This window comes from Medicago truncatula, chromosome 7 (assembly GCF_003473485.1).
Source record: "Medicago truncatula cultivar Jemalong A17 chromosome 7, MtrunA17r5.0-ANR, whole genome shotgun sequence".
Classification (NCBI taxonomy): Eukaryota; Viridiplantae; Streptophyta; class Magnoliopsida; order Fabales; family Fabaceae; genus Medicago; species Medicago truncatula.
The window spans coordinates 38,114,063-38,128,274 of NC_053048.1; the positions used below are offsets into that span (position 1 = coordinate 38,114,063).

At 34.1% G+C, this 14,212-nt stretch overlaps 1 protein-coding gene across 3 annotated transcripts; it reads right to left on the reverse strand.

Annotated features, from left to right (window-relative positions):
- Positions 1-742: 742 nt before the first annotated feature.
- LOC25498937 (leucine carboxyl methyltransferase 1 homolog) lies at positions 743-13,772 on the reverse strand. 3 transcript variants are annotated; one of them, XM_024771447.2, is made up of 13 exons: positions 13,618-13,772; positions 12,427-12,515; positions 12,191-12,333; positions 10,957-11,004; positions 10,618-10,699; positions 10,087-10,189; positions 9,077-9,233; positions 8,942-8,989; positions 7,448-7,531; positions 4,603-4,667; positions 1,942-1,993; positions 1,644-1,682; positions 743-1,240 (listed from the first exon to the last, which is right to left on the reverse strand). In XM_024771447.2, the coding sequence occupies exons 1-13, from the start codon at positions 13,704-13,706 to the stop codon at positions 1,181-1,183; spliced, it is 1,059 nt and encodes a 352-aa protein (XP_024627215.1). In that variant the 5' UTR covers positions 13,707-13,772; the 3' UTR covers positions 743-1,180. The 3 variants fall into 3 exon arrangements, with proteins under 3 accessions (XP_024627215.1, XP_013449411.1, XP_039683733.1); XM_013593957.3 differs by having other exon boundaries at positions 1,137-1,240; positions 9,077-9,197; XM_039827799.1 differs by having other exon boundaries at positions 1,137-1,240; positions 4,603-4,664.
- Positions 13,773-14,212: the final 440 nt, after the last annotated feature.

Sequence of the window (14,212 nt, forward strand, 5' to 3'; positions counted from 1 at the left end):
CCAACCAAAGTAGACTGTATCCAAAAGATAAATATGAAGTGCAACGGTGGTTCCACTACAGCACTATGAGTACACAGTTTTATGTGTTAATGTGTACTAGCTTAGTCGGCACCTAGGAAAGAGTTCATCTGAGTCACCAAAGTGAACTGTACTTTCTCTTATCAAAAGCATTCAAAGGTAATTTTAATTGAATTATTTGAACTTCTCTATTGTGATAAAAGAAGTCACTAAAAAAAATGTTGTGATATCATTAAAAAAATTAATTGAAATGTATGTTATTTTTTCGATGGATTGAAATGTATTTTATGGATAATACTCTTTAATTGAGTGAAATATTTAAGACCACCAAATGTGAATATATTTGAGACAGCATGCCACATGGTGTAGATTGAAACAGTAGAAGACACTGTCCACTGGAAACATGTGAAGCATTAAACATACCCCTTTGTTGCCAATAACGGTTTTTCCCTGTTCGTCTCTCTTCAAGCTTACCATGTCAGTCTTTTATTGTCAAGTAAAATCCAGATTTGAGATTTCCCTATTAACCAAGTTTTCACTCAATGTCTAAATTTTGATAAATTAAAGTCAAGTTTTGACTAACCCATCAGACGAGGTACCTTTAAGTACAGTGCCATTGATCAGTCTTAGCCACATTGAAAACAAAAACACTAACCTTTTTTGATGCAAAAAACACTAATCTATCTTCACAATATAATACACTGTCCATTCACACAAAAGAAAGGAAACAAAAAGTGCATGGTAAAAATGCCAAAATATAAAGAATGTGTATGTATGTATTGAAAAGCAATAAACAATACTAGTACTATTTTTCATATATCTTCCACATGGACATAACCCTACACAGGCCATATAGGATGATGATTTATCAATCGGTCGGTGTTGTGTGGGGTCCACCACGTTTTCTTTGCCAAACAGCTAGCAGAAAAAGGCAAGTATCTTTGCATTGTGGGAAACAAACAATACACGAGGTAGTTCATAGTCCATACACACACAAAACCAATCATCTATTTGGCTAAATTCTGATACAATATGTAACAAGTTTCTGAGAAACCTTTTCAACAGACAACAACATCCCCAGCAGAGTGAACTGGCACATGCAATTAGGAAGAAAAATATAGTAGAACTATATATGCTATGGGAGTGTGTGTATCCTCGTTCTTCATGAGGAAGGAAGTACACTATTGTTGTTATTAAGAAAACCAAAATCCCCAAAAAGACCCTGCATCATGGAAGAAAACAAAACAGAAGAGCACTTATTAACTGTTGTCCTCTAAAACTTCAATAATACATGCAAATAGGAGAAATGCAATAAATATACTCCGACCCACCAAACATTATATTATTATATTTTCGTGTTGGAGTTAATAGGAGAAACAGAATCCTCCCCCCCTCAAAAACAAAATCATGTCCAAGTTAATAGCTCTGCATCATCATGTTTTTATGTAAGAGCTAGAAACGGATATTTAAAGTACTATGACTTCCAATTCCAATCCAGGAAAAAATACACATGATCAATTTATTTGCAGATTGATGCGATTCATTGATTTGCAATGCTAAACCCGTCTCATAAAGTAAATACAGAAAGATTTACCAATGTAATACATAACAGATCAAAATCATACCATTGCATCATTGATTGCATAAGCCACACAATAGTGCTCCTGAAATTTAATCGGGCGGATAGAATATTCAGATATTAGTGGAATACACAAAAGAGGATCTCTTCATTATCTATAACAAAGTATGTGGTGATTGTTGGTCATGTCACACTAATTAATTACTTGCATTAAGTTGGTCATGTCAACTCTGCTCTAGGACCACCCATCAAAGCCCCAACAAAGTGCATAGAATTAGAACAGGCTAATAAAAAAAGAGTGTATAGAACAGAATTCAGACACTTTCCATAACGAATGGACTCACCTGCATCATGTACCACTCTTCAAATTCATCAAATAATTCCAGACGTTCAATCCTAAACAGTAAAATATCACCAATTAGTTTATCTTGATATTACTTACAAAAGAAACAGGCTGCCAACCATATATAAATTAGAAACAAAAAAGAGCATTTAGGGGGATTATCAGGGATGAACAACCTTTAACATGAAGATATAAACTTTAGTACCCGATGGCAATTAAATAGTTTCATTTGACAATGATAAGATATTGGTAAAAAATAATTATTTGTAATGGTTAAAATCTTGATGGGAATTAAAAACTAGACAAGGCATCCCTAAAAGAGAAGTCATGAAAAGCAAGCATAAGAGAAAGCAACTATTGTAGATGCTACTCAGGCAGAGCTAATGGGGGACCGTCACACTTCCCACCTTAAGAAATTTGATTAATATTACTATATTATTATTCTTGCACAGTACTCTTATTACACCGCTCCCACCTCACCGTTCCATCTGTATTCCTACTATGTGCTAACATTTATGTATATTAATGTTTTAGAAATTGAACTCAACATCAAATTGAAAGCCGTGGAATATAGGTTTTTACTGCTGATGAAAAAAGAAAGGTAAAGAGAAAAAATTACAAACCAATATAAAGTACCAAAACAACAACCAAATAATAGTAAAATACCAAAGTAAATGTTAAATGATTTAAAAAAGATAGTCACATCATTAATGTATCAAATTATATCACACCAATATACATGCGAAAATAGTTTGTGCTATATTCTCTCTTTTCCTTCCCTACTTAAATCCATAAAATGTCAACATGATAAACACTGCCATCCTTCGTGACTTGTTTCATATAAATATTCCACCAGTAAGTCCCCTAAAATCTGGAGCTCCACTTTATTTCCATCACTACTTTCCTCCTTCCTGTTAAAAGATTTTAATCTTATTAGCAATTGGATTTGGCTTGTATTAGTAGTATAAGCACTTGACCTAATTATCACACTGCAAGCTCGACTCTTGTGCATCTTAGATGTATGCAAATACAACAATGGGGGTTGTGTTTTTCGGCATAGACAGCAATGAATGGTGGCTAGTACAAGCTGATACAAAAACGGTGTTGTGTTTTTCGGCATAGACAGCAATGAACTGAGGCTAGTGCACACTGACAGTGACCAGCGATCTTGTGAGTTGTTACAGCTCTCACAAACAGATTTCAGCTTTTGGTTGTACACTTTTTTGAGTTTGCAGGTTTTGGGAGGCCAGGTGCATGCTGGTTGCTTACATCCTAAGTTTGGCCTTTGCCTCGACACACCATTCTTGGTCAAGCCCAGCTCCATTACCTACATTTGCCATTTCCCCACAGCTGTATGGCTCCCTTCGGCTGTTTTTTGTGTTGAGTGATCAAATCTTACATGTTCTCAGTTTGTATGTCCATCAGGTTTGACGCATTTGGACTTTCTCCCGCCGCTCTTGAAAGCAGTTATCACTAGTTTGTCACTGTTTCGGCTTTTCCTATTGTATGGCACTTTTCTGATGTTGGCATAGAAGGAGAAAGCTTGAAGATGTTTGTCAAGATGTCCTTTTGCATTAAGGAATCATGCCTGTGGTCTGCTAACTTATTCAACAGAGGATCAATCCATCGGTGATTTTCTCGACACAGGCTAATCACACTGGTACCGACTCATGTTAGCTATGACTCACCCCAGCCCCATCTTTTCCCTAGAGATATAGCATGGCCACTGTCTTTGTCCAAGGTGCAGTCTGGTCATGTCTGTAGGCCCAGAAGCAGTACAGCCATATCTGGTCCAAGATTATTTTATTATCTTATAGAACTTATCTGTAACATAAGAGCTTAAGGCTTAATAAGCTTTAAGGAAAGAGTTACGATGTATAGAAAATATATCATAATACCGCTATTGTTTCTAATAGAATTTAGTGTAATTAGACAATATCTTGGGAATAGTTTCCAGATTTCATTTTATATACTTATTTTTCTCTCTCTGTTTATTTCGAGTCAAGTTTGGAATAAATAAGGGTATATGTACCTCCCAAGTTATAGATTTGTTAACTTTTGAAAGGTTTTTGGCCTAGTCTCCCTTTCTTTTTTGTTTATCCTATTTTCTTTCTTTATAATATATAGGTGATGCTTTTTGCATCATCATCTTCTATTAAAAAAAATAAAATAAGGGTATATGTTTTCATTTTGCATGACACATATCCAATCAATAAATAAGAGAATGTTGTTCATGGTCTCTTCCATCACACTATTTCCTCTTTCAATGGCTTTCCCCAAATCTCTATAGTATTTAACAGGGAACTTAGTTAAACCGTGCTAAACTAGTTTTAAGCTTCTAATAATTTTTACTAACTTTGTTAAACAATGCTAAACTATTTCTAAGCTTAAAATAAATATTACCAACTTCTTGACAACTCTAGATAGAGATGTGTCAGTTGGTATAATTATAATGCTCCACAGAATGATGTGTGTGTGTGTGTGTGTGTGTGTGTGTGAGTGTGCGCACGCTGACAGTATATTACGACACTATTTGACTAGAAATAACAGAAGGACCGCACGTGACTAAGACGATACCACAATTTTAGCATAAAAAATTAGCACAAATGAAAGACTTTTAAAAATTAACACACAAAATTCCAGGTAAGATTCGGAATAATACCTGCGTCTTTCTTGGGCATCAACAAAATCATTATAAACTCTCTGCATGTCCCATGCAACAGACTTCTGATACCCATGAGAGAAAAAAGTATCGTAAGAGTGAGAATATGTTAGTGATAGAATAAATATACATTACGACTACATGATTATTCACATAAATGAAACATCAGTGTCGATAGTAGGATTTGAAAATAGGGAAAAAGAGAAAATTCAGATAACAGCAATATTAATGTTTATGATTAATATAATTTTAATATTGAGTATTATAAGAACATAAATTGGATTTGGAGAATTTATCCAAACCCTCCAAAATCAGCCTCCTTTGCAATTTTTGAGTTCCCCCAAATTAAACGGATTCTGTATTATGAAGAAAAATAAACTCTCCAATGCCCTCCCCTCGTCTCCTAAACTCCCAGCACACCCTAATTTTTTTTTGAGATGATGTTGTTCTCATTGCATCTTACCTTCTAGTGCCCCTGCCTCAAAAAGTTTCATCGAGATTCTCTCGCCCTTCTATCCTAATGTGGCCAACTCTGGTAACCTTGTTCTAAGAATATGTGGGTGTGTCGTTTGTCCATGTTCATATGTTCATAGTGGTAATAGAGGGAAACTTGATTCTAGAGCCTTAAAATGTGCTTTTATAGGGTACTCTTCCACACAAAAGGACTACAAATGTTATCATCCACCATCCCATAAATTCTTTGTATCCAGAGAAGTCGCATTTCATGAGAAAGAAAGTTACTTTCATCAAACTCATCTTTAGGGGGAGAATCTAAGAAAGAAACATGAGCCTCTTATGTTTCGTGACTATACTCTCGGGCCAGAAGTTGAGACTGAAAGTAAAGGTGAAGGTGAGTATACAATTGGTTCTATAACTGAGGCTGAAATCACTTGATCCACTCAAGACAGAGCTGATTTAAGATGCCAGAAGAATCTGGTATATACAAGAAAAATAAAGGCCATTCAGAAATCTATTCATATCTAAGAATCCAACCCGACATTACAAGAGGTAACTTCCCCTGATCGTTCAATTTCTAGTGATTTAATTCCTGAATCTTATGCACAAGAACTAGAATCCAGCCCAACAACACATAAGGAACCAGTACAACAACACTTTATGAAGATCTACATCTTCCAATTTCCCTTAGGAAAGATGCTAGAAAAAATGTACTGATACACAATATCTTTAATAAGAATTTAGAGCATTTCTTAGGATCAGATTTTATATTACTTATTATTATCATGATTTGTTGTTAATTTATGATTGAGCCAAAGTATCCCGATGAGTAGGAACTAGTATTGAGTATTTTGTATCAAGTCAGTCTCGTGATTATCAATAATATTCAAGGTTGTTATTATTTTCTTCACCTTTTATCTATAATTTCACAGTTTCATCATGGTTTTGTTCAACTCCAAGATGAGTGTAAACGCTATATCAAGAAGTTCCAATGAGATTTTTGTTTTCCCGTATGATATATTATTATGTGTTTGAAGATCGCCATACTCTTTCCCAAGGCCACATAATGTATACCTGGTTTGCCTTGCGGCCTAGACCCATTAAAAAGTTGTCAGACTTTATATCATGATGCAGAAATCCATGAGTGCATCTATTCTCTACTACGTTTATTAGCAAATATCAACACTGTTTTTAGAGAGAACTTTCTACTGCAATAGTTAAACAAGTCTTTGAGACTTGGTGCAAGAAGGTCAATAGTCATAAGATTGTAGTCACCCTCGACTCCAGACCACTTTAAACAAGTGTGAAACCTGTCTTAAACCCAGGACCAATCTAGAGAGATTAGAAAGGCCTTCAGCCAGACAAGACATTCAAGATAGATTATCAGGTACAATGGGGCATTGTTGAGAAGGAATGACTTTGGGCGTGGACATCATAATGATCTTTTAAGGAGGAACCAACATACCTCATATAAAGTGGTCTGGAGTCAAGGGTGACTACAATGTCATGGCTATTGACCTTCTTGGACCAAGTCTCAGAGACTTGTTTAGCTATTGCAGTGGAATGTTCTCTCTGAAAACAATGTTGATACTTGCAGAAAAACTAATAAACAAAAGTAGAATATATGCACTCTAGGGGAATGGGTCCAGGCCGCAAGGAAAATCAGGTATACATTATTTTTTGACCTTGCTGTTGAAATTTGAGGCCTAACTCATCCTTACAAAATCGGCTTCATAAGGTGAGGATTGTCTCCTCTATATAAACTCTTATCAAGAGTCTTATCTATCCGATGTGGGACATGGGTTTTTCCCAATACTTGCGAAAAAACATTACGATCATCAAACACATAAGCATATATCATACAGGAAAAACAAGAATTTCATTGGAACTGCTCAATGTGCAAGTGTTAACACTCAACTTGGAGTTGAGCAAAACCATGTTGAAGAAGTCGTGAGATTTTAGATAAAATGGAGATAATCACATGAAACTAACTTGATACAAAAGACTCAAATATTAATTCCTATTTATAGGAATACAATTACTCTATCATAAATCAAGAACAAATCATCATGATAATAATAGGTAAAATCAGATCCTAAGAGATACTCTAAACAAATATAAAATATATTATAAGATATTTTATAATAATTTTGAGATGTTAGAATATTTTATAACAATAAGCCAGCCAGTCTATAATTATTTTTATTTGAATGGTAACAAGCCACTCTATCCTTTATCCAATTACTTGTGCTTTGAACATTTCTCACCTAGATGACATCTTTATCATCATTGGAAAGCTTTTTGTAAATGGTAATCAAATCATATACCAAAGACAAGATAAATACCAAACACCAAAGACTTCTTTTCTAGCAAAAGTTACATGAAATACCTGCCACCCTTGGTCCAAAAATAATCTTTCCTTTGCAAGTAAAGTTGGTGTAGCATAGATACCCAACAGAGGACATCCTCGACACTGATGCAAAACAAAAAAGATAAACCATGTTACGGTTTATACATATCCAATTCATTAATAATTGATAATTAAAAGTCGTAATCTAAACGTAGAATCACCGTCACTCAGGCATAATTAACAAGACAATGCCAATATAAGTCATGGAGCATATGTGGAAAAAGTACAACACCAAATCTTAAATAAATTTAAGCCTCTAAGGCTTATGTCTTTCAAATTCAATACACGTTCCTCCTTGATCAGAATGAAGGAAGAATTGACAAAATAAACAGGATAAAGCAAGAGCGCATGAATGTAAGTCCCAAAAGGGGAAGATGATAGAATCGTAAGAAGTAAAAAAAAAAAAACAGGACATTCAATCAAATTATGGGAATGTGAACTATTAGTGAGGAGGAAGAACCCAAGGAGGAAAACAGAGACGTGTGTGCAGTGATTTGAAAACACATACTAAAGGATGAACAGAGAAGTCATGCATGAACATAGACTAGTGGAAGACCAGAGTGCTGCACACGGGTGGGCAGTTGGTCAGTGGCTGGCAACGAAAGTGGGTGCTTTCACATTGAAATAGAAGCCAGACAAAAGTTTGTTTTGCATTGAATTGAAACAGAAATTCAAGTGTGTATATTTTATACCGAGTGGATGAGTTTCATTCACTATTGTAGCTAGACTAGCTTTCTGGTAGACAGTTGCAGTTAGTCGTTAGCTGTTCAGTTGTAACTACTTGTACATAACTACTACCTAGGCTTAAACATGCTTGTATAAATATTGTATTTGCATCAGAAACTCTCATTGGAACTCGATTCATTTTTCACCAATATCAGAAACTGTTCTCTCTCATTTTCTCACAACTAATTTTCTTCTAATACCCTAAAATGTTTCTATTGAAAAAAGAGAAGCCGTGGAAGTAACCAAAAAGATTGGGCTGAAAACTCCAAAAATATGTGGAGATGGCGACTTTGATTTACAAAGCTATCATCCAAAACCACAGGCATGACAATTAATCTATTATGCAAAAACTGCAATGTCATGAATAGTTCAGTTTGCAATGGTCCAAGGCTACAAACTAACTACCCAACTATGGGTGAGACTAATCCTCACTTGAGGTACGAAATCATCCCTTCGCACGAATATTCTTCAGCGGTATTTGAATTTCTAGCATTGCATTTAAAGCTCATCTCATTAAGGCTCGCTTACTACAACTTGCTACAAACTTGTAAGTAAAATAGTATAATGAAACAAAAAGAAGGTACAACAATTACAGAGAGAGTAAAAAGGCAAAGCAAATACGATATGTGTATTAGAGAACGAAGATCCACTTTTAGGATCAGACACCTCCAATGGTAATCCGAAATCAATCAATTGGAATCTAAAATCCACGGTAGAGAACAAGATACAAAACTTTGACATTCATACCTCTAAATTTCTGATCATCTGCTGCCCAAAAGCATCATCTGGATGGATCTGTTAAGAAAGTGCCATATAATGCAAAGAGGATATTAGTTTATTCCCATAAAAAGTAGTAGAATGAGAAACTATGAAGGTTGTAACCTGCTCGTAAAGAAAAAACAGTGCTGTTGAAAATGTTCGGCAGGCCCAACCAACAACTTCGTGACTTGAATCTGGATCCAAGTAAATCAGAACACATTCTGCAATTATAAAAGTTGGCAGGCTGATAACAACATCAGAATGAATCAATATATTAAACCTGGATCATAAAAGCATGTGTATAGACATTCACACTTACACACATAAATATATGAAACAGCATAAGATACAAGAAATTAGCAAATATAATATCATATAACTCTATAAACATATTTATTTATGGGAAATGCTAAAGAGTGCCCTTAGGGTATTAGTTTAGAAGATAAAAATAGAAATATTGTATTGGGAAATGGTAAAAAGTGATAAATTTAACTTTAAGAGTTAAAAAATTGTTGAATTTTAGGCAAACTTACTTCTTTTTGTTTCCTTAATAAATAACCATTTATTTATATAATAGTAAATGAAGCCATAGAAATAACATTACAACTAGGTTATGCCCAAACTTGTTTCTTCCTGCCATTTCCATTTCTTAAATATAAAATATATGACTAATATGTATACAACTACGTTATGCCCAAACTTGTTTCTTCCTGCCATTTCCATTTCTTAAATATAAAATATATGACTGTAATATGTGTAAAGGAACAAAGTGCCGCTCAACAATATTAAAATTCAGAAACGCTTTCTTCGAAGTCATTTTCAATTTTAAAATTATAGATTGTAGGAGCTCGTCTATTTATATTTATCACTTTGCCAGGAGATGATAAAAAAATTATTTTCAAAATGTTCTGGTGGTGCACAGTTGCAAGCTGTATCAATATTGCTGGCTAATGACTGAATATCAGCACTATCTTTAAAACCCTTTCTGATTTAGTCAGATTCTAGGAGGTATTTTAATTGTTTTCATATCTTTTCCTAGAAGGGGCTGATACATCCAAACAGTTACCAATTATATCCAGATGGTAACAGAACTAACAAACAAGAGATAGATAGAGTTGAAGCCCAAAACATACCTTGGATCCATCTCAGTAATGGTTATAATATCATTTAATTGTTTTATATCACGTAAGTCTGCAGGGACTAGTTTATAATGAGCACTGATAACTTCTCCTTTCTCTGGCATAGAATGAGACATACAAAGCATCAGAAAGATCAGCAGTAATCATGATTGTGCTAATATTCAGTATTGACGTTTGTAAATATCATAGTGAAAAGACTGTATTGGTTACATCCTCAAATGCTACAGATCTAGTTTTTAATGTTTGTTGTTGAGATTAAACTGAGTGGCAAAATCAAAATTTATCTAATGGCCAAATCTTTCAGTTAATCCAAGCAATTCATTTGCTCTAGCAACAATGTCGAGTTTAAAGACATATATAATATAAAATAAAAAAATAAATAAAAGATTTATTTCAATCGAATTTATTCTGAGATAATTAGATACCATGTGCTAGCACAAAAGAAAAAGAAATTGCAAGAATATGAGATTAAAATCGTCACATAATGTCCCTTCCATATAAAGCATCATACTCAGCACAACTTACCCCTTGAAATGGAAGCTGTTTCACCAAGTTTATTCTTCAATTGACTGCAAGTCTCGATAAGTGCTGCCTTTTTACTTGTTACCTGGATGACAAGCATGATAGCAGTTTAACTTTCTATATCAATAATGGCAGTTAGCAACTCACAATCTAAAAACAATATAAAGCTTTTGTATTTCATTTTGCAATTAGACATATAGTTGGTGAAACCAGGTTGTATTAACCATGAGGTTCTTGACAAAACGTATATATGACCAACCCATCTCAGAACCCATAAACAACCAGAAATTAAGGTTGCAGCATTGTCTAATAAAGGTTGCAGAAAGGTATTCAGGTTTCTACCTCTTTAAAGTCCACTTCCACATATAAATGTGGTGCTTTCCCCTCATCCTGCCAAGAAAAGATTTTAAACATGTAAGTTACAACTGCACATTGGCACATAGCAATACACCATATGTTAATGAGGCTAATAGCAAAAAGGTTACAAGAAAAACTGGAACAAATGGTAATTGGTAACAAAGTATAAAAGTTTACACACCTAGAGTTCACATCCAAACAAGCGGATGGAGACTATTAGAAAACAAGGATCCCATCATGCGGCATGCAGAATTATTTTTGTATCTTTGATGTGCATGGGTAAAAGACGAAATCAATCTTCTATGCTATAATAATGTTGTTCGACTGATTATGTTTTGTTTTAATAATCATGCATATTTTGCACACATTACTGTACATAACTTAAATACAAACCAAAAACTTGGTGAAGTGCAAATCATTCTACAATATGCGCAGCATTTATAGATGGACACAGCAGCAACCATGTCCTACTACTTTTTCTGGAGCCATCGAAAACATACAAAACAAAGAAAACAAGAATAGAAACAAAAATGAAAGCAAAAGCACCAATCAAGGGGATTCACAAGGCATGGATATAGAGCCTTACATATTTATTTATATATGTATTAGAATATTCCACCACTCACTAATTTAAGATAAAATTATATATAGAAAAAAGGACAGATATAAAAATCTTTGAGAACAGGTAATTAGTGAAGTAATGTTTTTGTATTCATTCTAATTAATGCATCTTACATCCATTGTCTATTATTTTTCTGTACACAAATTTACATAGCTAGCCCACACGGTTTGGAGAAGAAGTTACTTTCAACCTCAAAAAAACAATAAACAAAATAAACAAAATAAAAGCTAAAGCACATCCATGACATGAGAACTTAGTTTTAAAAACATTTGATAATCTAAATGTCTAGGTCTTCGATTCTTTCGTAGCACAGAGTATGACATACTGTCTAAAGAGAGTAAGATTGTGAAGGCAGCAGACAGTTAGCACAAGAACGCCAACAAAGATGAAATAAAAAATGTCATTGTGTCCTGTTAAAACACGTTGCACTAAAATTTCACCAAGATTTTAATGCAAAATCTTTGGGGTCAATAGTAATTCAATGCAAACCTTCACTTGACCCACACAGCTCCAAAATAAGAGGAAATTTATAGTTTTAAAAATTGAAGCATATTAACTTTAAGTACAATTAGCACAGCATAACTCAAACTCAGGCACCTGCAACTGAAAATATGTTGTATCAAAGCCTGCTCCAAGTGATAGTATCTGCGTCTTTATTGGGCAATTTGCATTGGTCTTTTTCTCAACATCAAGAAACTGGTATAGAAATTTCCGGAGGGCAGCCCAACGAGCAAAGTAACCTTCATACTCAAACAATTAAAAAAATTAACAAGCTACTCATTTGTAGGGTCGGTACTTACATAAGTCAATTCCTAAAAGCAGCTAAATCTTACCACGATTAATAATCGGAGATCTTCTTACAGGCCTTCTCACAAATAAATGAATGTAATCATCTTTCATGTATCCCTTTTTCACACATGACCTACAACCAGTTCATGGGAAGCAAATTTCCATCATGTAAGAATAAAATCTATAATTCATACAAGAGGAAAAACTACAACCAGAAAAGAAGAAGAACATCATCAAAACAAACATTTGATTATATGGAATGTTATTAAGTTTGCAACATTGTGAGAGACCTTCCAATAAACATAATAGATGGATAGACCTAAATCAGTCCACTATTATGGACCAAAGTTCTTTTAATGTTGAATCGTTGTGCATGAACTCTAATCTATATCATTAAGTACTAAAAGTATTTTTGGATGGATAGACCCATTTTCCATTTTAGATAACCAGCCAAAGTCCATAACATCTTTTCAATTGTTTTTCTATCATATGCTTGTAGCACCGACATTTCTGATCGAAGACGTGTCCAATGTCTGACATTTGACACGACACCGATACATGTGATTATATTCAATTACATCCTTTTCTCAAATAACTACCGGTGTCGATGTGTCAGTGTTGTGTCCGTGCTTCAGAGATCATATGTTTTTATTTTAAGGTGTCTTTGGATGGAGGGTTAATGAGGGGAGGGGAAGGGAGGGGAAGGGAGGGGAGAGCTTACTTTTCTTTTCTAAATTACGGACATTATAAAATGATTTTAAGAAAATTGAATCAACGACATAAATGATCATATAATACTTCAAAAACACAACTTATTTTAAAAAAACATTTTACATTGTTCCTAATTTAAAAAATAAAAAATAAAGTAAACCCTCCTCCCTTCCCCTCCTAAACCCTCAATCCAAACACACTATTAGGGGATTCAAACTTATGAATCTCTGAAAAAAGCAAAATAGATCATTTTCACTTCCTCTCTCCATTTCTCCGGTCCATTACCAAAAATTTCAGTGGGGGTATAAACAATATTTAGATTAGATCATACCTAATGTCACACTATCATGTCATGTTCACATGAGAAACAATAATTAAATTGAAAAAGGTGCATGATTCCAAATGCAACAAAAATGAAAATCTGAAATAGCTTTGCGGCAATATAAAACAAAGAGAACACGAATTGATTGTGAATTGTGATAGTGATTAATCAATAAAGGAGAAAGGTGAGCGTGCGAGCGTACAATTTACTGGCGGAAGCGTCGTCGTTGGTGGCTTGTACCGCCGCAGTGTTGCTGTTGTCGATGCGTGAATCGGCCACTGTATCCGCCATGGTTGAATAACGAAGAAACGAACGTGGTTCTCTTTTTTAGGTGTCAGCTAAAAGTAACATAACGATGTTTTTTAACTCCTATCTATAGGAGTAGTGATATATTGACAACTATTTGTGACAATTTTTTATTTTCTCTCTTTTTGGTCCAACATAATAAAGAGAGAAGAAGAAAGAAAGAGAATAAAAATATAATGTGAGTATGAAAGAGAAAATTGTCAAAAAATTGTAATAAAGTGGTCGTACAAATATCATTTCTCATCTATAGCGCAAAAATAATAGAGTAATGATATAGGAACGAGTGACAACTTTCATGACAGCTTTTTTTTTCTTCTTTTATTTCTCCTGGTCAGAGAGAGAAATGAAGAGAGGGAATAAAAATATAATGTGAGTGAGTATGAGAGAAAAAATTGTTAAAAAGTTGTTGTAAAATGGTTGTACAAATATCATTTATCAAAATAATAATCTTAAAGACACACATTTTAACATACCGTTTTCAACACGGTTAG

Coding starts and splice junctions, on each gene's coding strand:
- LOC25498937 (XM_024771447.2), bottom strand. CDS start 13,706: ATGGCGGATACAGTGGCCGATTCACGCATCGACAACAGCAACACTGCG. Junction 12,334..12,426: donor ATCTCCGATTATTAATCGTG/GTAAGATTTAGC, acceptor TTGAGTATGAAG/GTTACTTTGCTCGTTGGGCT. Junction 1,241..1,643: donor ATGCAATCAATGATGCAATG/GTATGATTTTGA, acceptor TCCATGATGCAG/GGTCTTTTTGGGGATTTTGG.